The sequence below is a fragment of the Dicentrarchus labrax genome, unplaced genomic scaffold (assembly GCF_905237075.1).
Source record: "Dicentrarchus labrax unplaced genomic scaffold, dlabrax2021, whole genome shotgun sequence".
Classification (NCBI taxonomy): domain Eukaryota; kingdom Metazoa; phylum Chordata; class Actinopteri; family Moronidae; genus Dicentrarchus; species Dicentrarchus labrax.
Window position 1 is genome coordinate 3,349,403 of NW_026136702.1, and position 27,596 is coordinate 3,376,998.

Below are 27,596 nucleotides of genomic sequence, written 5' to 3' on the forward strand. Positions count from 1 at the left end.
AAAGCAAATAAGCATGATAAAAATAAAAAAATCAACCATCTGTTAAATCATTTCTCTTGAAGAATTAAATTAATATATATTTTTTCATCTGAATAAACTTACTTAGAAAATATCAGTTTCTCTCCTAATATATTTCAAAATTGAGGTATTGCAAAAGATCTTGTCAGTCAGAAAGCACGCTTTATCGTCTTTTTTTTTTTGTCTTTTAACAAAAAGAACTGCTGACCGTCGAAAACTGTTCAGATACAAAGAGTAGTGCATAACAAATATCTATCATAGAGAAGGAACAAACATAGAAAACCTGTCTGGGTGGGGAAAGAAATGTCACAAAAACACCCAGAATTCACTTTCATAGGGATACTTATTATTACTCATGGTTAGCCTTGTGTTTTTTAAGTCTTTTTTTTTCTTTTTCTATCAGTAAAAAAGTATCTTCTGCTTAGTTTCAATTAGTTTTTTTTCTTGGACAACAAAAACATCTATCCTAAAGCAAAAAAAACAAACAAAAAAAACAGTTTGCGACTAAAACGAGAAAGAGGAGAGGGACTGCGGGGGGCGCCAGCACGGGACAATCACAACTCACGGACAAAAGAAAGAGGGGACGACACACATTAACTTGCAATGATGTAGGACCCCGTTCGGATTGTCCACAAAACTGCTAAAAACCAGTGTAACTTGGCCCCCCCACGCCAACCCCCAAACCAGAGCCGCCCTTGTCTTCAGCAGCCAATACTTAAGTTTTTCTATGCATTCATAACTACCAAACACCCCCCCCCAACCCAACCCAACCCAACCCAATCCTGTTTGAACTGCGCACTATAACCTTTTGATAAAAGATGTCCACCATTTTTGTTTTTTTTAGCAGGTCCATTACTTCAAGCTTTGCAGGAAAAAAAAATCTGGATAAATATGGTAACCCCAGCTTGCACATCTGCATCTTCTGGCAATGTTCCCTCCCCCACCCTCCCCCAGCCCCCACCCCCCACCCCAGCCATGTAGTGAGATCATGTGCAGAGCTCAGTTTATCAACCTCAAGTCTCCAGTAGCTTCAATGTTTCATTTTACCCCCTCCCCGAATTCTTCCCAACTGCCCTCTTCCCTCCTCTAACCGGCCGCACCGCTGCACCCTCGGCTCCTCTGCGGGTGGCTGTTCGCTCCGAGTGTTAGGTGGTCTGTTAAAAGTCGAACACGTGAGCTCTTTGGTTGCATTCTGGGACGTAAACGTGCGCTTTTTTGTCAACGGTGGAACAAATCATAAAAAGTAATAATAACCAAAGACCTCAGTTCTCAGTTTAAGCTCACATTGTTTTTGTGTCTTCTCTTCAGGTCAGACTCTGTGTTTCTAGGCCTGTTTGTGTGCGTAAGAAAGACAGCCGTCTGTGTGTGTGTGTGTGTGTGTGTGTGTGTGTGTGTGTGTGTGTGTGTGTGTGTGTGTGTGTGTGTCGAGAGGCTTCTGTGTGTACTGGTGCAAGTCTGTGTACAAGAGAACATACGTATATACGTGTGCATACACTAGTTATGAAGTTTCACAGGACTTCTATGTCGGACATTAACGACAGTTAAAGCGAATCACAGTTCTAGGCATACTCAGACCTAACTACATACGGTATAAAAAATTGCACAATTATATCAACAATCACTGCAAAAAAGTACTTCACCTATCATAGACAGTTTTAAATGGTAATCCTACATTTAATTTGATTTGTGATTATTAAGGTTTTTTTTTTTTTTCCCTGTCGTCTGGGTGTGTTCTGCTCTGGCCGCCCTGTGGCGTGGCCTGTCAGCCCGACCAGCGCCACGGAGCCGCCATGATTCCTTTGACCAGTCTTCCCTGTTTCTGTCCAGTTTCGTGCGAGTCGAACGTACGTACGTCTATAGTGTGTTGTGCAAACATGGGCAGAATCGAATAGTAGACATGATACTGAAAAGTCTATTGCATGCAGCAACCTGATTGAAATAAACATGCAGTTAGGGGCGACCCACCCCGACCCCCACAAAGGTAGCCATCGTTGTCTAGGGGCGCCCCCTCCCCCTATGATAGCTCGTCATTTCTCTAGATCTGTTATTTATTATTTTACACCCTAGCCTGAAAAAAGTACTTATGGTATCCGTTTATACCATGGATTTAGCAGCAAAGCTATTGCAGCATTACATTTACATAACACTAAAAAATAATGTTATTATAAAAATAAAGACCTAGAAATCGAAAGCAAACTAATCCGATTGCGCATATGAGGTATTAATATTTTCAGAGTCAAAATTGAGAGTGAATATAGCCGTGTTATTTTTTCTCTGGGCGATACGGGCCCACACTACTGGATAGTCGTTAAATCTTGCTACATCTTATGCCACCTATTTAGCTTTTCTGTATGCATTAATTTCATTTGCCTTTGGTAATGATTGTTTTTTTACTAGGGGCAATATAACTACAGCTTCTGAAAATAAGTGCATGCTCCTTTTACATAAAATTTAAATTATCTATATATGTATAGATAGGTACAAAACAAAAAATATATACTTTTTAAATATTTGTATGGTCCCACCTCTGTCTCAGTACGGCGGGGTCCAACAGGACGTACCACACCACCCAGTCAACAGAACGGGGAACTGAAAGTAGCCAGGTGTCTAACATACCCTCCTGTGTGTGTGTATGTGTGTGTGTGTGTGTGTGTGTGTGTGTGTGTGTGTGTGTGTGTGTGTGTGTGTGTGTGTGTGTGTGTTTGTGTGTGTGTTTAATGAGATTTTGTGCCAAAGTGCAAATTCTAAGCTGAAAGACTTTTCGCATTTCATTTCCCCACAATGCTTCATCAGAGGGGAACACTAGACAATGAGTTCAGAGCCGTGTGGTATGAAGACAGTCCCATGTATTTGACGGTATCCTTTTTGCTTTTTTTTCATGAGGTGTTTGTGGGGAGCAGGGTGGAGTAGGCGGGTGCTGTGGGGGAGGGGCGGTTGCAGCTCTGTCCCGGCCTGTAGGGTAGTAGGGGTGCAGGAGGTTTTTAGGGGGTCGGTTGTGGGTTCACCGGAGGGGCAGGGCTGACTTGTGACACCCCCCCCTCAGCTCCACCGGAAGGACACGTGTCGAGGGCGGTCGCCCCCCTCCTTCACCAGTGGCTTGTGGAACTCTCGGCCGGCTCGCGAGTGGATGCTGGCCCAGCAGTACTCGCAGTAGTACTGCAGGCAGGTGACGTTGGCACAGAAGAAGGGGGCGAACTTCCCCCCACAGCGTGCCCCCTGGCACTCATCACACATCTGGTCGTCCAGGACATACGGCTTCACCTCCACCTGGAAACAAAGAGGCGGCGTCGAGTTTAGACACGGATCAGAACATGTGTTGGGTTGCGGCGCCGTTAGTCATCTCATTAGACAAACATGGATTGTGCCCTGGATGGGCACCTCAGCTCCCAGCAGGCAGCTCTCTCAACTGCTGCCATTGGGTGAGAGGTAACAATAGTACTGCAGTCGCAATCTGAGAAATGCTACAGGGAGTTTTTAACTGGTTCTAAAACAGTCTCAGTTTAATACTGATGCCTCTATATGACCGGTGATGTTTCAGACTGCAATCAACTGCCATCTGTTTTCTGCCAACAGATCCTCCTCCTACACACTGGACCTTTAACTGGTATCTTTATGCGAGACTTATGCACAGTAAAACCAACACAAACAGTAAATGTGTTAAAATAACAGCTCTATTGATCTAAATGTGTTAGCTCCTTCAAGCCATTATCCAAAACCCCCATGCAAGGCAATCTCAAGGCAGGTATCCTCTCGTCCGCCAGTGAAATGAGTTTGACCACTAAGCCGGGAAGACAAGAAACGAGAGCTCAGTCGCCATGGAGACGCCTCAGTTCATGAGTAAGCAGGGGTGGATGCTAACCTTGTTATAGCGTGGCCACAAAATGAAAGGTTATCAAATCCTTCAGCTGCAGGAGACCGTCCCTCTCAGTTCAAACTCTGCAACAACTGCAGTGCAAATATCCAAAAGACAAATGAAGGAGGAGGAGGCCAGGCAGAAATGGCAATGCTGCCATGCTATTAAATACCAATATCAAGTCAGCGGACGCGAAGCTGGCCAGGGGTAATGAGCGTCTATGTCCTATTATCAAGAGCCATTTACAGTTAATGGAATTGTGGACGCTGAAGGTGAGAAAAGAGGAAATTAGAAAGAAAAGTGGCAAAAACAGGCTTCCTTGTTCCGTAGCACCGGTTTAAACTCAAACTAATGGTGATTCTCAAAGATTAACTGGTTTAAAAAAAGGCTGTTAGAAAAATGTTGTGTCTTATATTCGCAGTAAAACCTTCATTCACAGCATTGTGTATGCTAAATGTTCTCTCTTTAACTTGTTTTGAACATTATTCACGTTCCACCCACTTCCAGTCATAATAAAGACACCCTAAACCCCCACTGAAGATCGATGGCGATAGCTGAGGTGGGGTGCACTGCCCCGCCCTGCAGAGGCTCGGCTTCCTGGCTGACAACCAGTCTCCCTTGGTCACGATCTGTCCCGCTGCAATTGGCCCGACGTGCCTAAAATAACCAGGCTGCAGCACAGCCCGAGTGGATATACATGTATAGGGAACTACTATAATTAAACCAACCCTCTGTGTCTGCAACTTGAAACATCTGTCGGGACTCACGCAGCCAAAGGCCGTAGTGATTGCACAGCCTGGCCTGGCCTTCCGTTATTGTAGGCTGTGCTGTGCAGTTGGCTGAAAACCCGGCTATAATGAAAGCTCTGATACATGGGAGAGGGCTCGGGCAGAGTTCAGCTCTGCAGCATGCCATAGGAATGACTGTGAAAACCTCAGCTGTGGTGGGGACGCTGCTCTCTTTTAGGGGGAAGGATGTTGTGAATGAAGCGCATGAACTCGCTCACCCTTTTGTCGATGTCATTGTGCTGCAGCTGAACGAAGCGAGCGCTGATGGCAGCAATGTAGCTCTGCTGGTTGGAGAAGGCCACACGGCCGGCCCCCTTCGGGTATTTGAGCTCCGGGTCGGTGTCGATGCCGGCGTAGCAAACACCTCCGTACAGCCGGTCCATGATCATAGCCAGCTCCACTGGAGAGAAGAAAGTGAAGAAAAGAGAAGAAAGAGGAATGATTAGCGCCACAGCCAGGCCTCTTAGTGTTAGTTTTATTCTCCATTATTCTCCTCAAATTTAAAGCCCTCAGCCTTCCTCAAAAAACTACGTAAAAGGTTTAACTTTTGTGATTGACGCCGTTATTACCTGATGTAAAAATCTACCCTACTCCACTATTCATCAGAGCTGCAGTCTCAAACTGCTGGTATAATTAGTAGGGGTCACATTGCAGACAAGCCAGCGATGTTTATCCCAAGAACAGAAGGACTGAGCCTTCCATTACACCATGAATTCTTAACATGACGACCACTTGGCCTGCGTCCTGGAAACCCAAGTAGAGGATTGCTTTCTCAGAGGGAGAACTTTCATTATAACCTCCAGGCAATGCGCACCATGCCAACCGATGTTATGAAGCCAATTTAAGGGCTTTTAGGGGATCGCATAAAAAGATATTCCATTCATATACGCTACCTGCACGCAGGGGCCGCGGCACACCCCCTACAAAGATGGTCTTGCGGGGGTCCAGCGGCTGGGAGCCATCCATGACAAAGTCACTGTCGCTGAGGTTCCAGGGACGGATCTGGACCTGTGTAAGAGAGATGGAAAAAGATGTGGTCATTTAGAAGCCAATGTGTGGTGTACTTCCTGTCCATTTATTAGCCATGCTAGCAGCGTGGCTCTTCTGAGGACAATGTCCGTCTGCCGGTCCGTGCAACACTTTGGTCCCCATACGATGTATCTACATGACTTTGGTGATCGTCTGACTTTTTATCTCGTGCCACCACCAAGTTAATGTTTCCACTTACTCTGTGAAACCATGTCAGTATCTACAAGATGAATTGAAACTTTATTTGTACACACAGTCGTGGTTCCCCGATAATGAATCATAATGATCTAGCTCCATCATCAGGTCCATTTCTATTCGTCTGATACTTTGGCACTGAACAGAAAAACTCATCATATTCCCATCAGCCTCAACTGTACTTTTTGTTCAGTGCTAATTAAACTTTAGCAGCAACGATGATGGTTCATGTGGTACAAATAAAATGTCATTGCAAGAATGTTAGCATGCTGACTCATAGCACCAAGTGCAGCCTCACAGAGTTTCTAGAGTTTTATGTCCTAAAAAAGAAATGCAGTCTAGGACAGATGGGGGAATGTGAAGATCTACTGCTGCTCACCGGTTTGTCTTTGATGGTGGGGCTGGATACACACAGGTAGAGCTTGCCGTCCTCCTCGATGCAGGCGTCAATCAAGGCCTGAACAGAAGTCTCTTCCTGGAAGAGCAGGAAGGCGTAGCCTGGAAAGAAGAGGAAACAGGGATTTTAGGAAAAGAGCAGGCATTCTCTGTCATACCCTTGTGACCACAATGCTTTAGACTCTGTCCTCTGGGCAACAATTCATAGACATTTGAGTATTTTCTACAGTGTCTACATTGTACAAGTCACAATCCTGTGACTAAGCCCCACATTTTTCCATGTAATTATTCATAGTTTCAGACAACTTCGTCTCCACAGAAGCATATGACCTTGTGGCCTGTTCTTCTGTCCTCTTTTGCCTCGCCTGCCTCCATAAGGCGCTGTACACCCGGCACCTTGCTGCCTGTGCTGCTTCAGATTAAATGGCTAAGAGTGCTCCACTCCTAAAGGAACCATGCAAAATTGATCAGTCTAACCCACTGCAGATCTTCCCTGAGAATTGGTTCAGGTAGAGAGAGAGTTTGGTGATGTCTGTGCGAGGCAGAAAGAAAGAGCAATTCAGACAGTCACTCTGTACTATTGAATTATTTAGCACTGAGAGCAGAGACCTTATCCAAGGTCAGAGCTATTAAGCCGTTTTGGGAGGGACAGAAAGCCAGCTCAATAGTCTAACACCCATCAAACAATGCTGCAAGGGTTGGTGAGCATCTGATTTATACAGATAAAGAACAAAGAAGCAAGAGCTCAGAGAAACTTTTAGATAATAAAATGAGACCAAAAGAGGAAATGACTGAATGTATTTACAGTCAAAAAGCGGCAGATGTTGGTGCACAAAGTCATGTCGGAATGGGTTGTAAATGGCTGATTATGTTAGCAGAAGCCCAGCACCACCTGTGGCACCCCTGAGTCAAGGGAATATGAGCTGCGGCCTGAGTGGAGCAACTGGGATGGGTAGATATGCACACGCTCGCACACCCAGAGACTAGTTTTATGCTGGAGTACACTCCAACTTCCAATCACTTTGTGTCTAGTGTCCCTCGAGACTACTACAAAAGCCATGTGCAATGTATCTCTTGAGAAGTCATCTCTCAGTGTCACCCTCACACACACACACACACACACACACACACACACACACACACACACACACACACACACACACACACACACACACACACTTATGCGGACAAATGCATGAGTGAAAATGGCGAGGAAGAGGAATGTGCAACTGTCATGTTTCACTTTCAACATTCCTGAGCGGAGCTGCCACGCATGGGATGAGGGGGAAAAGGAGGAATAAAGCCTGACTCGGCAGACCCAGTCAACTGAGGTATGTGGATAGGTCTGAGTGAAAGTGTGTATCAGGGCAGGGAGGGGAGGGAAGGGTGTGCTGCTGAAGAGAGAGGGAGGGCGGGGGGAGGCAGAGGGAAATAAAAGAAGACAAGAAAGAGAACGCAGTGAGCAACAAAGGTGGAATGGAAAAAAAAGCAAGTACGTAAGCAGGTGTATGTGTCCTCACGAGGGCTGAAACCGCTGCTCGCTCTGACAGCGGCCGTCGACCGTGTGTGACGTGAGTCCTGATCCATGTGACAGTGTCAAGTCTCGAGAGGTGATTGTGACTTTTTGACATTTGCGTCTATATCAGCAGACGATTACGTAGACTGCCACGTTGTATAAGAATCATCAGAGTTACAGTCTTGATGACTTGTATGAAAACCCTGTATGTGCACAGATCAGTGGACACACACAAAAAAGATCCAGAAAACATTTGGACTGGATGGACAGAGAATAAATCCATTAATTTGACAATTTAACAATTGTTCTATTGTGTGGGTCATTGATAACACTTCATTTAGATAGTCCACCTACAAATACTTAATAGTATAGTATATTATAATATAGTTTAATACAATATGTGTAACCCTATTTTTGCTTTTTCTGTCTAAATCATGGGTCTAAATCTAACCAAACCTCAACCACAGTGCTGGTTTCATTTTTTAAACAGTTCTCAACTAATAAACTGCTGATATGTTACAAATACTCTATACTATCAAAATAAAGTGTCACTGGGTCATTTTTAAAAGTGAAAATGCCAAACATTTGCTGGTTCCAGCTTATCAGCCCTGAGGATTTCTTGTTGCTCTTTCCCATATATGACAGTAAACTGAGTATCCGGGTTGGATTTTAAACTGAATGATACTAAAGGCATCCGTTTGTGCTGTGGGGGATTATAATGGGCATTTTTCACTATTTCCCATTTATGGTCAGGAGGGAATTTTAGTCGCAGAGAAAAGAGAAAATAGACGCTTGTTTTGTACCCCAACGTTGAACTTGATCTTCAATGGATATTCATTTTATCAAGTGTTAACTCTGCCAACATAAATCATTTAGTTGCCAACCACAGATACCATGAGGACGACATGATACTGAAGATTAATATAAGAAAGAAAACTATTTACACACAAGATAACATCACAATAATTACCTCTCTTAGTAGTGTCTCTTAAGTGCCTCACGAGGGCCCGGAGGTAAATGAATGTGCCAACAACTGAAAAAAGTGTTGTAATAATGGCAGCAATGATAAAAGAAAAGGGAGAGAGGATGGAGAAGCAGGTCTGTGTGTCCTCGAGAGGACCGCAACACAATCATTAGGTGATAGCAACACAGGCGCCATAATTATCCATGTGTCCCTTTTTGGACCAATACCAGATTTTGCTCTGTGCTAACACCTTAGCATACACAGTGCTGCGTGATTGTATGCATCTAGTATTATGCAAAGTAACCACAGAGGCTCTTACTAATTAACAGTTTTTAGTGGTTTGTTATTATGAGCCCTGTAGAGTCAAGTAACAGGCTTATAACCTCAGTGGGGCTATAATGTTTTCTCTAATAACAGACTGTACCATCGGAGACCAAACAAAAATACTCACAATGCAAAACTAATTGGAATCAGCTGTTTTAAGTAACCTGCTAATCGCTGTCGCCTTATAATTGGTCAGCAATCTCCTCTCAGGACCAGCCGCAAAGAAATACACAATTAGACTCGACATAAGAGGATTTTGTGCATCGTCATCTTTCTCCACGTGCCTAGTCATCACCCGACATAAGACCCCTGTCTCTGTGTCGCTGGGTTACATAAAGAGGGTTTGTCATTGGGAGAAATCATGTGGTTTAGCGCTGACATCCCCCCTCTGAGAAAAAACAACTGCAGTCTTGCACAAAAAAAAAAAAACCCAGCATGAAAAGGCAGAGCTAGCCAGCAGCTCATACAGTCTGAAGGAGGGAACAACGTGTTCCATGACCCAGGGCAGGAGAGAGAGAGAGAGAGAGAGAGAGAGAGAGAGAGAAAGAAGGAGGGGGAGAGGAGTGAGACAGATGGAAAGAGAGGGGTAAAGTGAGAAAAGGTAGGGAAGAGAAGGAGAGGAGCAACATGAATGACTGCCATGCAAACAGGGAGTTTGAAAATACATGGGGAGCAGGAGGAACATGTAAAGGAGACTTTAATGGACCCCGTTAGAAAGTTACAAAACTGACGCAAGAGGCCTGGAAAGCCTTACACTCAATTTCACGCTGCAAGTATCGTAAAAAAAAGCCGGTAAACGACTTCTATTACATCCTTCAAACTTGTTTAAATTAAATTCACCAGTGAGGACACCAACTGCCAGGAAAATGAAAACTTTTACAATCTTAAAAGTAGACCTCTGTCAATTATTATTATTATAATTATTAATTTAAGTGCTAATATATTACAGTTAGACCATATTACAGTTCAATTTTGGGCAATATCATAGGAATATTATCTTATAATTGTACGGGGTTTTTTTTTTTTTTATCCAATAAATGAAGTCACTGGCTTGTATTGTACCAAACTGTAAAAGAAAACCTGTGTCATGATCTGTGCTATAAGATACTTGGGTTTAGTATTACTCCCATCATTCTCTACTTCTGCAGATTCCTCTGGCAATGAAAGGTTCCATCAGGACACAGCATGTCTACACGATCAATAGCTTGAACACTCGATTCCATCGGTGTGTACATATTTGAATGAATACGGCACGGCTTTGCATTAAACTGCGTCAACCCTTGAGTCCTACCATTAAAGCAGACTGTACCAGGTTTCATAGGGCTCTGTGCCATTTTAATACTCTAATATTTAGCCTGAATGGTGCTGAGGATCTGTCTTTTTCCATCAGCCTTGCGCAGTGCAGAGGCTTACACCACGGGAGGAGAGCGCAGATCTGCAGTGGCTCGTGCCTGAGATTTATAGGGCTTTGCTGCTGAGCTCCCAGCACTGTCCTGGGAGGAACGGAATACGTACACCCGCAGCATTTTCCAGCCCAAAGAGCGGCGTTCACAGACAAACGATAGGCAGAGTGCCTCGTGGGTTGCGCAGACAAACCGATGACCTCATGCAGGAGAGAGTGTTTCCTGTAATGGAGGCCAGCAGTTACCTCAACAGCAACCTGATGACAATTTGTTAAATTGCCATAAAAACAAAGACATGAACTCACTAACTGCAGACACTTAACCAGCAAACTGCTGCCTAAAGATAGCATCAGGCTGGGCTTTACGAGGGTTAATGGGAGACAGGTATTAATGGAACAGTTTGACATAATATGCTCACTCGCTGATACCACTCTGATGCCTGTACGTTCAATATAAGTCTACCACCAGGAGTCAGTTGGCTTAGCTTAGCATTAAGACGGGAAACAAGGGCGAACAACTAGCCTGGCTCGGTCCAAAATGTGTCTCGCAGCACCTCTAAATCAGTCTTTGTGCTGCTGGTGGTAGCTTCACCATACAGACACAAGGATGATATCAATCTGCTCATCCAACTCTCTGCAAGAAAGCATCTTTTTCAAAATGTCAATGTCTTCCATTAAGTGTTTTCCATTGCACGGGAATCAAATACGGTATGTCAGAGGTCGAGCAACTCCCAGAAAATGCTAATACCTCCATCACTTCTGAGTTTTGAACCCAGATTAAAAAAGGTCTAAAAATACACTGCTGACTCAAAGTATTGCATCCGTACCTGGTGCTAGCTGATACTTTACATTATCCACATACCACAGTGGAACTGATACTGTGGGGTCCGTCACTAAGTAGTACACAAACATCTTTCCACTGCTATATCAAAGTCCCACATTGCTATCCTATTCTCTCCATTACCTCATCAACTGAAAGTTGTGTTGACTTTGCTGAAATCCAACCCATGATGACTAGATAAACCGAGAGAGCATAGTCACACTGTGCATCTCTCTGGCTTTAACAGTGACATTTAAATCCGGGCTTAACTTTTCATACTCAGCAACAGATTTCACATAGGCGAGGGCACAGACGCCCAGAATGACCGAGAAATAAATCAGCCACTAGCCATCAGAGAAACAGCCGTCCTAGCAGCAAACACACTTCGACCCGCTTCAAAAGTCTGGAGGCTGTTCTGTGTGAAAGCATATATGAAGCCTAACCCTCCATGTATACTATCTATCCCATGAGAGGACACAGAGAGACCGAAACCTGCAGAGGGCCACAAAATGTAAACGACGGCTGACAGCAACTCACACGATGAGGGGAGGGAAGGACGAGAAGAAAAAGAAGAAGAAGAAGAAGAAGAAGAAGAAGAATTGGCAGGATGGATGGACAGAGACAAACATCTGCTCTCCAAAAAACAAACAGGCCTCGAGGCTTTGGAGCAATTGGAGAGTAGTCAGTGATAACAGTAGCGGACGGGGGGAAATCAAGCGTCGCTAATCATCTCAATTTGAAGAAGTCACTCACTGGATATAATCCCAACATGAGGACGAAAAGAGAAATCAAGGCCCGAGTAATGCAGTGCGATGTAATACTGCGACTGTTGCCACTGCAGCACTTCTCTGCTGCCATTATTTGAGCCTTGCTGAATTTATAATATATATATATGTGAAGAGAAAATACAGACTTCTGTTTTGAATGTCCCTTTTGACTCATGACAGCACAAAAAAAGCTGATAATGACTGGCTGACTTCTGTTCTGACCTTTTGAAGCCTTCAAACAAGTCTGACACAGTGTGCAGTGTGACGTGAGCATTAGCATTTGTAGCCGTTTATAGCTCCCAGGCTCCCAGCACACCTCCTCCTCCTCCTCCTCCTCCTCCTCCTCTTCCATTCGCCAATCAGGGACAGAAATAGCTCCATAACATTTCAAGCTTATTGCCAACAACCACAGTAATCTGAACGTAGTGGTCAGATTTTTCTGAGAGCGACATGGCCAAGAAATGAGAAATGAAGAAAAGGAATCACTGGTAAAAATGAAAAATAAAAATTCAGCTTTAACTGATTTTTGAAGACTTGGTGGCATCAGAACAAGCTGCAAATACAACACTGACATATTATCTCATTATAAAGGTTATATGATGAACGTGTTAGCAAGTTATTTACACATCCAGCAGGCACAGAACAACATTAGCACTTATTTAGAGTCATGGTTCTGGCAATATTTACTGTCCTTTCAGCTCTGTTTTGGTCTCTACCGGCTCCTGAGGGAAGTATCTGGCTATTTAGCAGCTAAATGCTCCACTATGGTGTTAGGCAGGTAGGGTACAGTGGGTTCAATAGAGCTTCATCCATTGAATACAGCGGCCTGTTGTGTCTGGAAGTGAGCTTGATGAGAGTGAAGCAAAACTGTAAAGTTGCAGGCCATAAAACCAAAACAACAAGCTAAACGAAGCTAAAATGCTCAGTTGGGAGCAAATCTATCGTCAACATTACAAAATGTTGTGACTTGTTTAAAGACTATTCAATATACTGCCGTTCAGTCCCTCAATGAGCAAATTTGCTCGTTTGCCGCCATTCAGGTGACTATTTCATCTTTTTTTCTCCAAATCTTGAAGAATGTAATAAAATACATCTTGAATGAGAGAATTTGACTTCTCTCCCTTTAAAAAAAACACACATAAAACCTAAAACTGCATTTATCACAATACATCGCAAAGATACCCAACATTATCATATCACATCTAGCTTCAATTAGTTGTTGATAGACAAATACATTACAGATAAAGTTACAGATAGACGATGATTGACAATGTACAGTATGTACTGGGGGGTAATGCCAATGCAATATTGCATTCATGAAAACATAAGAGCATGGAGCACAGTTAGCTGATCCCTGTTCCTACTTCCTCTCCAAGCACCAAATAGCTTGTCCCTAAAGTCGGACCGAGCCACAATATGAGTCATCCCTAAACCAAAACACTTTCATAACTGTACAGACACACATCGCTGGCAGTTTAATGTGAAAGAGGACGGAAAGTGACAACTATCTTCCATTCAGTCAAGCTTGGAAGGACGTTTAACACGAGGAGAGGCCGATGACCTCTTGATGCGAAACCCACATCCGCAAATCAGCCGTTACAGTCCACCCGGCAGTAGGACACGCTTACACACACACATGCAGATGTGCACTTGCTCTCAACCCTGAAGCTATTAGTGCTAAGAACTCTGTCACCAGGCATCTGCCCAAGTTCCCTTGCCAGTTAATATGGGGAGTGTGACATAAACAGGATAATTTCACAGTTTCCCTCTGAGTTTTGGAGAGGGGGGGTTTTAAATTAGAGTGCAAGATGAATTCTACACAGATCACTAGTCCCACATGTCTCCTCCCCTTACATGGCGGCGTCCTCCAGCCGCCGTAAGCTCATTCATTCCCCTAAAAGGATGCTGCATTTTTCCTCCTGGCTTTGGATATTAGTAGAGCCAAGCCTATTCAAAATAATCCTCCCAAGCTAAAAAAAAAAAAAAAAAAAAAAGAAGGGGATGTTGAAAAATGAGAGTGGGGGAGAAACTGGCAGAGATTTTCACAGGTCCTCCAGATGCAGCGTATTACCATCTGCTTATGGAATGTTAGTTATTTCCAGAGCGTCTTTAATAGCTTTCCTAATATGACACACGGCAGCTCCCGGGCCAGAGGGAGTGATGTAGAGGCTTGGGAGAGGTTGGTGCTACTCTGATCACCTGCCTGACAACGACACCCGAGAGGCTGCACAGAAAGGAGAACAACTTTCACACTCCTCAGGTACTCATTCAAGCAAACACATCTAGGGCCAAAACTCTTGGTGGCCAGTTATGGAGTCATTATATACTGTATGAGTCTCTCTGCAAGATGCCTACAGGGGGTAACTCAGATAAACAGACACCTCCATGGTTGCCCAGCATGAGCCACGAATTCTGGGTAATATGATTCTTTACAAAACTCTAAAATGGCGGGACACCCAAGGTGATGTTTATTGGTGTGGACTTTGATGTCTGATGGGAAAATACAGATTATTCTGTGAGAAACGGTTGTTACCTTTAGGTGGGAAGTAGGATTTGCTCTCAGCTTTGTGGGGCCAGTCTACCACCAGGTGCCCATAGCGACGGAAACTGTTGGTGATTTCATCTGTAGGAATAAAGAAAAGAGAGGAAAAAACAGACTTGAATGTTCCTTAATGGCATTATGAGATAACATTCGTGGTTAGTTTAATATGCATATGAAGGACTCTATGCAGAGCCACACGCAGTGCTGAGAAAGGCACGGTTTCTATTTTTTGCAGTGTTCCTGCTGCAGTAGTAGCCACTGCATTAAACAGGAACACAGGCCGGGCACATCCAGTCTGGGCTGACTCGTGCTGTGGAAACTCATTAATTTTTCAACCAGCTAAGGGCACGTACTGTGCATCAACTCAGTAGTACATGTGCTTGTTCAACTGTGCAGACAAGTAAGTATTCCATATTAACATTAAACTGTTTGCCATGCTCCAGAGTTTGTGGAAACAATTACAGGTCCATGAGATTTTGAGGGTTAAAAAAAAAAGTTTTTGTCAATATGGATATTTCTTCAATGCATATAAAAGTAGAATTTACTGTGATTCTTTGGCTCAAGGTCTGGTCAAAAAAGGACATTTCCCTTTAACTTTAATAAACTGCCAAAAGTCTGTTTTTTGGTTACGACTCATTGTAAAGTTTGTACAGTAAACACAGCCATATATTCAGGCTATTTAATAGTTAATAGTTAAATAGTAGGAAAAGTTACACCGGTTAAATTCTGGGTAAAATGAATATCGCCAAGGATTGTCAAGCTTCCCTTTCAAAAAGAATGCTTACACTTTTTTAGAGTTACAGTTAGATGACAAAATCTAAATGTGAGTCTATAGCCAGCATCCGGTTAGCATAACTTAACACAACAGACTAACCTCAGGTAAAACAATATATAGATCTTGTTTTCTTAATCCATACAAGTGTAAAAACAACACATTTTGGCTTTGTGGTTATTTTTTTGCCAGACTATTTCTTGGAGGCAGTTTCCCCTTCTTTCCAGGCTTTGTGCTAAGCTAAGCAAACCAGCAGCTAGTGGTAATTTCATATTTGATACACATATATGAGAGTGGTTTCAATTTCAATTAGAGAAGCAAGGGAGGAAAAGAGAGAGGAAGAGAAAGGCAGAGCCAGAGACAGAACGAGAGACAGAGCGAGTCAGGCTGTGCAGGAGCAGGCAGCTCCTTTATCAGCAGGTGAAACTCTCATTGTTCTTGACACCTTGGACCCAATATTTTCTTTTTCTACTTTCAAGTAAGGGGACCACAAAATCGTCCTCATTGCATGATGACTCTGTCTCGCATTGTGAATTTTGCAACAAACAGAAGAATAGAAGCATTTCAATCATTGTGCAAAGTTTCTACGCGTAATGATTTTAATCGGAAGAGAAAAAACGCAGACGAGAAAATACGGACTTGGCGTGCAAAGGCGTTAACTCTCTGCAAGATAGCGGATCGGCATATTTCCTAAAATGTTTAACTATTCCTTTAAATGTCAAAAATTAAATGTCACTGGTGTAAAAGCTTCAAACTGTACCAGCCAGGCTTTATGACTGTAGTTTATGGTGGCTAAATAGTGGGTCAAATTAATATCTTCAACAAGGAGTGTCAAGGTGCCTTTAAGCAAGGCTCAAATACTTCAGTGTAACTATTAGTGGCAAACAGCCAAAGACAAAGACTCCCACCTGTGAATGTACGTGTGAATGGATCAGAACAAATCTGCAGCGGGGCCGTGCTGAAAAACAGCCTGAGGTCGAGTGAAAACCTTTCTCTAGGTCTGTGTGCATGAAAATCTATCCTATGTTTACCTTCATCTATGTCAGGGGGGAGGCCTCCGACAAAGACCTTCCTGGAGTAGCGCTCCATCCTCTCTCCGTTCTGACAACGGGTTGGCGAGTTCAGGCCTGGGGTCAAGGAGGGGTCACCGTGGCCGTCGTCGAGGAAACCATCCTCAAAGGGAAAAAGACAGGAGCGACCTGGGAAGAGAGGAAAAGAGTAGGACACCAGGAAGACAGACAGGGATAAACGGGGAAGACAGAGAGGCACAAGAGTGTGAAGTAAAAAGGGAGGGAGGGTGTGAGAGATAAGAGTGAATTAATCGCACATGGAAACTATTATTGTAGCATAATCAGTTTGGATGTTGGGATTACCATCACAATTCTGACTAAACCCTCGAACATTTCTCTTCTCCCATAAAGAATGCACCATGTGGCCAAAAGTATGTGGACAGCCATGAACACACAGTGATTGCCAGGTCCCAAAGCCTTGTGGAAAGAAGATATTCAGCAATCATGTTGATGGGTGTAACATCCAGGTGTCCACATACTTTTGGCCATCCTGTATATCAAATTATAATCAGGATATCATAATGTCGTCTTGGGAACTTCCTGGTGAGTCCCGCTGATAATCCTCATTACAATACCAGTCTTCCTGACCGGTAGGCAACATGCTGAACTGCAGAACGTAATGAGAACAGAGGGACTGTTAATCAGCCAGTAATGAGCATGGTTATGGTATTCTCTCCTAGTAGGGCACATCATGGCAGTGAGAGGCTAAACACACCATGTTATCCACTGGGAGCCTCCTTCTCCAAATGTAATATGTATGTTCTATGCAGTAGAACAACTCTTTTTCTTTAGCAGGGTTGAGATTTGACTTTGTAATAAATGCACTAAGCAATTACATTTTTACACAGTGAGGAATATTGCACGTTCTATCTTTCCTATGTGTGTTCATGTCAGCACCTCATGAACACCTTTTATTGAAAGCAATCGGATTCAGACATTCACCATGCTATATAACACACAACCCCAGCCTCATATTGCAGTGACCTTTCAAATGTCACATTGCAGCTTTCCTCCTTCGTGAAGAAAGACAGAATTAGTCCAAAAAAAAAAAAAAGCACATCAAATCAGAGATGATCCATGTTGGAAGCACCGATCTTTGCCATTCAGATGATGATGAATCACTTCTGAGTCAGCATAGTCCTTCACAAAGCCCTCGAGATTCATCTTGGACCCAAACATGCATTAACATTTGAAAAGGTTTAGCCTTTTATTTGGTGACTTAAGAAATGGAGTCCATCCCAAATACTGCAGAGCTCATGTGTTTTAAGAACTGCTGTTACTTTTATTTTACAGTGGGATGCATTAGCCATACAGCTTCCCTATTTTGCACTATTTCTCATGTTATAAATACTACAGGTAGAACACTGACTCAGAATAGAGAGAAAAGAAAATTGGCAGACAGATTTTTTTTTTCCTCTCACCATCAAGCAAAACAAGATTCATATGGGCAGATTTGGTGGACACCCATGTTGATTAAATGCACAACATGGAAAACTGCGTGCCAAAATTAACATGATTTCATTCGATCACAGCACAGATGAAAAGCAGATAGTGACACCACACCAAGACCCCCCTCAGCCTCGGAGAGAGACTCGGCCGGCATGGCAAACACAACCCCCAGAGAAAATGCCACACGTTACCTCTTCTGCGGCCATAGCTCCGGGCTGCTTGTCAGCACAGTGGGGGAAGGAGAGAGACACAAGGAGAGACAGAGGGTTGGGTCAGGAACAAGGGTAGGAAAGAGATACAGAGACATGGGTTTTGTGGAAATAAACCAAAACCAGGAACATCTCTAAGGCAACAGTGAAACCACAGATGGCCACACCTAAGGTTCAGCAATGGGAGAAGGGCGATTATTACAGCCTGGCACCAGCCCACAGAAAACCTGCTGCACCTGCCTTGGCAACAAACGCATGCAGATGCTGCACTGGGGTGGGGGTGATAGGTGAGGTTTATCCACGGAAATGGCGGAAATATTGAGCAGCATAATGCGATGCTCCATAGCCAGAGATCGTAATCTCAGGCTTAATGAACCCGCAACGGCTCGCGTTCGTGCTAATCTTCTGTGAATATTCACAAATGAGGCCATAAAGCAGAGTGCATGCAGGACTGAAGGTAGAGCAGGTTAGTCATTATCATGGCCTTGGTGAAATATTAGGAGTTGCTCTCAGGTCAGGCACGGCAGGCCAGGCGCGAGTGGAAACTTCCCACAGGATAAGGAGAGGGTATGGAGATGGCTGGCAGCCTCGGGGCTCTGAGAAGGGAGGATGACATGCAGAGAGGAGGGAGGGGGGCAGTGGAGAGCAGGATATGATTTCAGGGCTGAGCTGATCTAAATCTATGCCAAGGCAAAGGTACAGCATTGTGATCACTTGTATCTAATCAGCCAGTCACATGTGCCAGTTCTCTGTGTTATCTGTCTTATCTTTTTCAGCTTTTTAATGTTAATTTCACTGCACTGACTCAAAAGAAATAAAGATAAGAACTGTGAATTTCACTGTTACCACGTAAGCTAGGGTCCATGACAACCGAACAATTGCCATGTGCTGAGCAAGACCATGACCTTTTTTCTTTTGTCAAAAGTAGCTACATCATTTTCAGTTAGTCAAGGTTCTCTTCCTAGCTTTTTCTGAACCTTATACAACCACCAGTTATCACATGACTAAATCCACATTCTTAAGTTAAGAGATAACTGAGCTATCTGCATGACAGCTATGAAAAGGCCATCCGCTGAGTAAGACCAGGAGATTCACTTGAAAGCTCAGGAAAAAACTAGTAAATGAATATGAGTTATTATGTCACATCCAATTGCATCTTTCAGTTACATATTACAGTCTTCTCCCCATATACAACCACCTGTACGTAGGTCAAGTGATGACAGCTAAGCTATCTCAATGACAACTCAGCATGTGTCACCTGTTGAGAAAGACAACGAGATTCATTAAAAAGCTCTGGGAATAGATACTAAATAGATTTCTTTTAAACCATATCACTGTGCAAAAAGAAACGACATCTTGTTTCACAGTTGTATTTGAGTGTTTCTTTAATCTCTGAAATGTTCCCAAAACAAGCCCGATCTGAATCTGCTGTGCCACAAATGCAAACTACAGAGGAGGCAAAATGTGGCTTAAAACAGCAAAAATTCCAGGAAACAGCAGGAGGGGTAATACAGTACTAAACAGATCCTCTTGCTCCTTGAAACGCATCAGTCACAAAGCAGACTCATTGCCTCAAAAAACCAATATGGGCCTTTGCATTGTGAGAGCCCCATTGTGTGACTTGCCCCTCTGGCTGCTCTCTGGGAATATATTGTCTCTGAGCCTCTTCTCCCTTGCTACGTTTTCATTAAAAAGATCTAACTCTCCAATCCAGAAAAACCTGGGCAGCGTCTCTGCAGCTTTGCCCTCTCGCCGTTTGGCCTTGGCAGAAACAAAGTCACCTAGCAACCAGGGCAAAATGAGGTAAACGTTGCGCTGGGAAACCGTCAGAAGCCTCAGTGAGAGAGAATGCAACCCATGAGGGAGAGGAGGAAAGGGAAAAGTGAGGGTTAAGAATAAGTACCAACTTCAAACTGTGTGGTGTCTGGGAGAAATGTTTGAAAGGAAACTGGGTGATTCCTCTGGGCATGATGAGTTTGATGTCTCCTGCTCTGCTCGGCATCAAAGCCTCGAACACTTCTACGAAACTGTCAAGCGAACAACACCAATAAATCTGGGTAGAGGACCCACGCTTGCTACTCTCCACTCTTTCTTCTTCACTTCAAGTGCTAACACCATCCGGAGAAAGTAGAGCCCTTACAGGTTCTCACAGCGTGAAGCCTCAAAGCTAATGGGACGAAATGAAGGAGAAAAAACAGAGTAAAACACTTTAAAGTTTAAACCAAAGCTTCCCTGTCTACACACATCACAGGCTACAGCAGCTAGAGCCAGTTCTGACAGACTTGGAAGATCTGGGCAGATCTGTGCTTGCCTGAGTGCAATCCCATGACACAACAGTTTAACATCAATCTGGGACACGTTCTCCGAGGATACGAGTGATGAAAGGAACAAAATGAGGAAGGAGCGCCAACATTGTCAAGATGTGATGGTAGAAACTGCTTCACCAGGAAGGTTTTCTTATGTTCAACATCCTCTGCATTTACCGGCTCTTATACCCTGTAGGCCGACTAAACGTATCCAGAGAGGAAACTAGGGCTTCGCTGATCTGGTTTGATTCCAGACATTATTTTGCTGAGGTTTGTACAAAAAGATAGTAAACATGATTTCCCCTAAGACAATTACAAGACATGACCAAAAAATTTATGTGTAAGACCTAAGAAATCATGTCCCAGATACCATCCAAAGACAAATAAAGAGCACTCGGAAGGTCAGGGCCCTAGTCTGGAAAACTTTGTGGCATCCATGCTGCAGCATATGGGATAAAGACCTGATTTCTCTCTCTGGCTCTTCTTCTGTCACTGTTGGTCATCTGCCGTCTGGTGGGACACTGGGGGAAATCTAATCTTACACATTGGGGTATTTTTGGAAGTGCTATTCACAGGTCAACTGTGCTTCCCCTTCAGTGCTAAGATGACGGTCCGAGGTTTATAGTGTCAGGGAATCCAGGCCTTAGCAAAGGGTAGGCAGGTGTGCCCAGTGAATACTGGTTAGACGGCATACGTTTTTCATGGGAACATGCAACAAAAATACTTCCCATTCTTAATTCTTTCAAAACACAGAGGACGAAAAGCAGCTGCAACACTTAACAGTAAAAACTCAGACAATTCTGATCACTTCCAGACGGAGAAGAAGATGATGGACACTACAATGAAGTGTGACTTACTATTCAATGGCATTATGTGGTCTGCTCCAGGATGATGAAAGTTGAGGCCCATACGTCCTGTCAAAGAAAAAAAAAAAAAAAAGATTTTACAAAAGAGGGGAAACATGGAAATCACTGATAAAAACCACCCTGTTGATAGACATTTTTTTTTTATCTCTACTGTTGGCAATGGGAAAACGCCAGCCATGATGAAATGTTTAACATGACATGAATGAACAACAAGTTTACCCAATACGATACAATAGCAGAAAGGATGACCACAGAAAAAAAAGATGTGAAAAACGAGGTGGTAACACACATTCCGTTGTTGTCACACACATACACACACAAAAAACAAAGGCAGCTATAAGGCCAGGAATTCAACAGAGCGTGCATTCTGCTACGGTGACAATGTGTGCCTTCTACAAGGGCCCATCTGTCAGTGTCTGTCGTGGGGAGAGGGGTGGTGTGGGACGTCTAAATGGAAGTCTTCCTGGTTCTTATTCGTACAGGCGACAACGAGAAAACACGTAAGGCGAGGCAGAAATAGCCTACCTGGTTTAGGACAAAACATTGCCGTCTCACTGTCAACATCATTTGCAGTGGCAGCCGCAGAGGCACGCCCTTTATCCCTAACCACTTAAAATTAGGGGCCTCTGTCAAAATCCGCCTACATCAGTTTTTTACTCAACATGCAGCTAACAAGCAGCCTACCTAGAGTCATTTAAGAAAGACAGAAGGTGAAGCAACATTTTCAATGGGATACACACTCATATCTGGCAAATACCCTTTAGATTTAATGGGACATGACCTTTGTGAGCCAGCCCACTTGTGCAAACCGTCACTTCAGCGTTAACTTTGGGGTGGCAGTGGGGGTACAACTGAAACAGATATCTTGCTTTACTTCTAGTATATGTTTCCCCATATGTAACGTGGACTTTGAGAGACAGACCGGCTGCATGTTGCAACCTGCTGTGGCGCAAACAAGATGTAATGTCAAAAGTTTCCAAATTTGGCCACAGAAGACAGATAGTGGGGACAGCAACGGGGCCTCTTCCTGGCTCACAAACAAGAGTGGAACTAACAGTTAGACCTGGTTGAAAACCAGAGAGGCAGGGGTAGAGGGAGGACAAGGGGGTGGCCACCCTGCAGCTCCACAGATGTGGATTTCCACACAACTCTCAGCCAGTCAGAATGCAGTCAACAGTGGAGCTCGGGGGCGAATGGAGTGTGGCAAGCCCATACATACACACACGTTTGTTTGAACATGTGGATATGTGTGACACAGCCTGGTGTCAACTTATCTTTGCTCTTTCCAACTTATTATCATGAGGAAATTGACATTTTGTTGGCAACCAAAAGGAGGAACGTCCACTGTTGTATCCTGACAAGGTTTTTTTTTTTAACTCTTCAGAAAGCTCTCCAATCACCCAATGCTTTTTCTATCTTACCTCTCTCACACCTAGACTTTCATCAAAGTTCAAGAGCTCAGAGGGGTAGCTGCACAGAATCATGTGTATTTGTAAATGTGTGGGTGGTCTATTTGTTCTTCCTTTAACCAAATTACAGGGTTTAAGGCCAAATGTCTGACCGGCTGAAGTTTTTTCTTTGGGAGAGAATCTGTTATAGCTCAACAACAGAATGTGCACTTTGACCTAGTACCACTGCTTTTGATTGAGCAAAAAACATAGGAGGATCGATAAAGCACTACATTAGAGACAAGTACATTCCATGGAACAGATTCACCAATCAAAGCCGTGACTTTGCTGATAGGAGGGCAAAAGTCACAACAGTGCTTGCCTTTCTGTCTACATTAGTCATTTTGGGTGATGGAGGGGGACAGTTGCCCTGCTGAAGCCTTAAAATAGCTCTGGGCATGTGCCATCTGCTTCCCCCAGGAATTGAGTGGCATGGCCTGAGAGGCCCCTGATATGCTGCTGCTGCCGCTGCTCTTCTGGTGACATTTCCTCACCGAGAGCCTGAGCTATTCTCAACCTCCCCATGATAGGGCGGCACGGCCACCCGGGAGATACGGCATCCACTTCCTTCGGCACGGATCCAACAGTGCCTCCCTTTCACGCGCCTGACAATCTTCAGACTGGACAGCGACCTCGCAATGACCGCTTTGGTAGAAATGGGATAAAGAGAAGGGGGTGGATTAGCTGGACATAGCCAGTGGCCATCAATTTGGGATCTGGTGCCCTGATGGGGACACTCCAAAGTTGTTATTGTATGGGAGCATGAGGCCTCTGAGGACAAATGAGGTTAAAAGCAACATCAAGTGTATAACTGTAAAGGCTGTAAAGAAAGGTCTGCTGACACAGCAGGTCCTGTCTAGGTTTTGAGAAATCTGGCAAGAAAATAGGGTTGGGACCTTTGGTCTGGACTGACTATCAGAAACTACCAAAGGCTACACGAGTAATGTGCTTCAAGTTTCTGGGTAGTTAAATTTTTACTAGATTCCATGTGGCGGATCACCACCGACTGCGTCCCACCTGGATCTCTTCTCATCTGCCATGGTCACGTTGTGCTCCCTCTGTTCCACATTATAGCACATAATTAAACCCCCCAATAACACCTCCAGGAGAAAGCTCCAGCAGGAGTTGTAAGAGGAGAGTGGGTATGCCAACAGCAAGGTGTGGAAATGTTAGCACTGATGAAAAAAGCACCTCAGCAGCAAGGTGCCCCAAAGCTGCACTTCTTACTGCCTTGTGCCAAACCTTCAAATACTAGGTGAAAAAAGGATGATAATACCCACTGAGGGGCATGTGTGTTGTGCACAGGTGACAAATGACTGGAAAGATTGTTTCTGTGAGAAAACCTGGTGAGGGTTATTTGGTTTGACTCCATTTGTTAGAAATGGCCTACTTCTTTTGCTTCACACCAGCCCAGCTGAACAACCCTCAACAAGATGATTACAACAAGGTCAAAGTTCCTTCAGCTATCAAGCCATAACACATAAAATTATATAAAATTCTGTACAATATAAAACACAAATTGTCAGAGCAAGTTTTCTTGAACTAAATCCACAAAATATGACAACCGCCAACTGTTAATTTAATTTAATGTTTCATGAAAGTAATAATCATAAAAATATGAAATGCCTAATATATAATAATAATAATAATAATAGAGGATTTCCAGTATCCAGTTAAGCCTGATACACAACTTGGCAGTGATAGTAATGCTTTCAATTGTATATCATGGCTTGTGAGATCTGGACAAACCATGACTTTAATAGACAAAACAAGCCCACACTTGTTTTGTTGCCTGGACTGGATTAGTTCAGTCATGCTTGCATGGAGTCATGAATTTTCCACCATAACAAAACATAGCACTCTGACAGTGTAGTTTATTGGAGGCAAGGTGCGATTTAACCTTTAACACAGCCAACAAACACACTCTTATCTCTATAGTGTCATTACTGGATGTTTAAAGTACAGGGCATCCCTCTGACATTGACATCATTTCATGTGTTGTTAACTACAACGGCTGAAAAGTTGAAAGGTCAAGTCCAGCTTGTCAGCCAAACTTCAGCCCAACCAACTGATTCAAGTATTGACCTCTCACCGCAGGTTAAGCTGGGGCGACCCCTCTTTGAACCTAAACAAAAACAAAAGTTCACACAGACCTCCTCTTCCAAACATACATGACATTTGAGGACGTAGTTAAGAGAGAGGAAGGTCGTTTTTCTTGGTTAAAGCTGAATCTTTAACTAAAAACCTTTATTCTTAAACCTCACGGGAGACCTTTACACCACAACTTTGCAAATGTTTCAAGAAAAGTTATATGGAGACACCCATTCCTAACTATCATTAAAGCACTTTGCTCAGTCACACTGTTATTCATCTGACCTGTATTACACTTGCAGTTCTTGTTTTGCTCCTGATAAAAGCCTCTGTGAGTCAACTCTTATCCACTGACCGATGCTCTTGTCAACAAGCGCACAAAGTCGAACAGTGTTTGCTCTCCCTCGACTACTGACTTAAATTATAGCTGACACCTTCTATCTGTTACAATAACATTATACCTCATACAGGCTGTTAACCAACACGTTGTGGGTGACACCCAAACACAACACAGCTGCTAAAAAATCAATGGAAAACTGCTTGTGTAATGATAAACTAGTTAGTAATTTATTCCAATAATCAGTTCACAGAAAATTAAATGCAACAATTTAAATAAACTGATGGAATATTTTAAGCAATTTCTCAAATAAATTTCCAAATATATTAAGTTGCTGGCTCTGCAGTGTGAGCTGGTTCACTTCAGGTTTTTTAATTGTTGTTCAAACATGATATTTATAGACCTGACCATTAAAGGTAAGGTGTCACATTTTTGGAAATACTCTTGCTGAGAGTTAGATGAGTTAGCTTAGACTAGCATTAGCTCCTGGCCAAGAAATAGTCCAGCACGTAACCACCGTTAAAACTTTGCTTTAGAGGTTCTAGCAGTGATATTTTTTACTTTTGGACCTAACCAGGCTAGCTGTTTTACCCTTCTTACAGTACTTCTTACAGCTGGCAGCAGCTACATATATAACATCTACCTCCTCATCTGACTGTGACCAAAAGCAATAAGCATATTTCACACTATACGTGTGATTATTCGATAATCCCAAATTGCAGCTCTACTTTGGGGCTTAAGTTTGAGTTAAAGTTGATCAAGTTTAATCTTCCAAAAGCTGCACTTAAACACAAAGAGACAATGCAAATCGTAACTGACGCATGAGTAAGACCATGTGAGTCAGAGCCGTTTAGGCAATGTGTGTGTGCTCAGACAGAGAGATGTTTGAGTGGGATCCACACACAGCTTCCACCAGGACTTAAGGGACTTATTAACACTTTTGAGTATCTCAAATGGTTAGTGACAACACTGAGATGGTGTGTGGGGAGTGGCTGCATGCTGCAAACACTGTATCATGTCTGTTGAGTTGACTTTGGCAAAGACAACCACGACAGCCTGAGAGGTTTCTGAGGTGAGACTGCTTTGCATGCAATGTCACAGTTGATTTACATGTCAGAAACTATTTGAATGTGTGCATCCTGCGTGTGTGTGTGTGTGTGTGTGTGTGTGTGTGTTAGTGTGTGTGTGTGTGTGTGTGTGTGTGTGTGTGTGTGTGTGTGTGTGTGTGTGAGACAATATTGCTGGCAGCAGCGGTGGTGGCTGTTGTCAGACTGGTGGTGTTTTTCCAGGCCAAGGGGAGAATCTCTGGTGTGTGTGTGTGTTGTGTGTGTGTGTGTGTGTGTGGGGGGGGGGGGCCTGGCTCTCCACACGTGAGCTCAGCTGACCCAGTTCAGGAACTACATGCATGCAGACCAGTGAGTGTGTCCGGTGCTGCAGAAAGGGCTTGTTTGTTCAGACGTCCCCGCGGCCCCGTTCCCCTCACCCAGGAGTAAAGAGCTTTTAGAAAGTTTGAGAGGATCTTGAGAATAAAGTGTCTCTCTCACAGACGGCACACACACACCCTTTGAAGCTGACTCTTCTCCAAACAAGTGCTAAGAAGAAAAAAAACTGGTTGAATTGAGATGGCCTCGCCTTCCTGCCTGTCGCAAAGAGAGGGAGAGAGAGGGAGAGTGGGGTGTGGGTGGGGTCACCCCACACTGTATTTAGAAGACCCACCATTTCTCATTTGCGTAACTACAAATACTTCTGCTTTTTTAAAAAACACACACATACAGGGACTCATAAAACACTCAAGGAAAAACAACTATTCCAGTCCACAATGAGAAGTATGTGAGAAATGTCTGTGATGGGATGGATGTGGGTGAGACCTATTCAGTTGGGAATGCAAAACTGGGCCTACTGGGCTAATTAGTTTTGACTGGTGGTTCTCAGCTGGTGGGCAGTATCCTCAAAGTGACAGTGGCTGGCTCATAAACAAGTTAGAATCTAAAAAAGAAAAAGTTTTCTCTTGTTATCTTGTCTAATTTGGTTTCAAATAAGAATTACTGTCCTAGATCACCCAATACCAAAAGGAATAGCTTAAAGTTAAAATTAGTAATGTCATCTATAAGGTGGATATTTTCTTTGGTTGAACGGTATTGCTTTGCTTGTCAGATTCGGGTCTCATTAGGCCAGTTGACAATGCCAAGACGACTCTCAGCACTTCAGTAAATAACATGTTCTCATTCATATTAGGTGTGCCCCGTTTTGCAAATGCATCTTAAGGCTAAGACGATCTTAGTGTAATTATTAATCTTAGCCTCAAGACGCTTTTGGGGAACAAAGCCCTTGTCAGTCTGACATTTTCACTGCGTACTGCGCAGCAACTAAGAGGTAAAACAACTAAACTTGACAGCTGCAGCATCAGACGCCCAATTATCTTTGCTGCAGTGTG

The 27,596-nt window shown here is 43.6% G+C and overlaps 1 protein-coding gene across 9 annotated transcripts in view; it reads right to left on the bottom strand.

The window, feature by feature from the left end:
* Window positions 1-1,303: 1,303 nt before the first annotated feature.
* Window positions 1,304-27,596, bottom strand: part of cpeb3 (cytoplasmic polyadenylation element binding protein 3) — a 39,050-nt gene continuing 12,757 nt past the window's right edge. For 7 of the 9 annotated variants that reach the window (XM_051378032.1, XM_051378041.1, XM_051378067.1 and 4 more), the window contains 8 exons: window positions 21,278-21,334; window positions 18,097-18,120; window positions 16,418-16,585; window positions 14,606-14,695; window positions 6,263-6,381; window positions 5,553-5,667; window positions 4,878-5,059; window positions 1,304-3,285 (listed from right to left, as the gene is read on the bottom strand). In XM_051378032.1, the coding sequence (XP_051233992.1) occupies window positions 3,058-3,285; window positions 4,878-5,059; window positions 5,553-5,667; window positions 6,263-6,381; window positions 14,606-14,695; window positions 16,418-16,585; window positions 18,097-18,120; window positions 21,278-21,334 (983 nt within the window). In that variant the 3' untranslated portion in view covers window positions 1,304-3,057. The remainder of the gene's footprint in view (window positions 3,286-4,877; window positions 5,060-5,552; window positions 5,668-6,262; window positions 6,382-14,605; window positions 14,696-16,417; window positions 16,586-18,096; window positions 18,121-21,277; window positions 21,335-27,596) is intronic. The other 2 variants (XM_051378022.1, XM_051378005.1) reach the window with 1 other exon arrangement.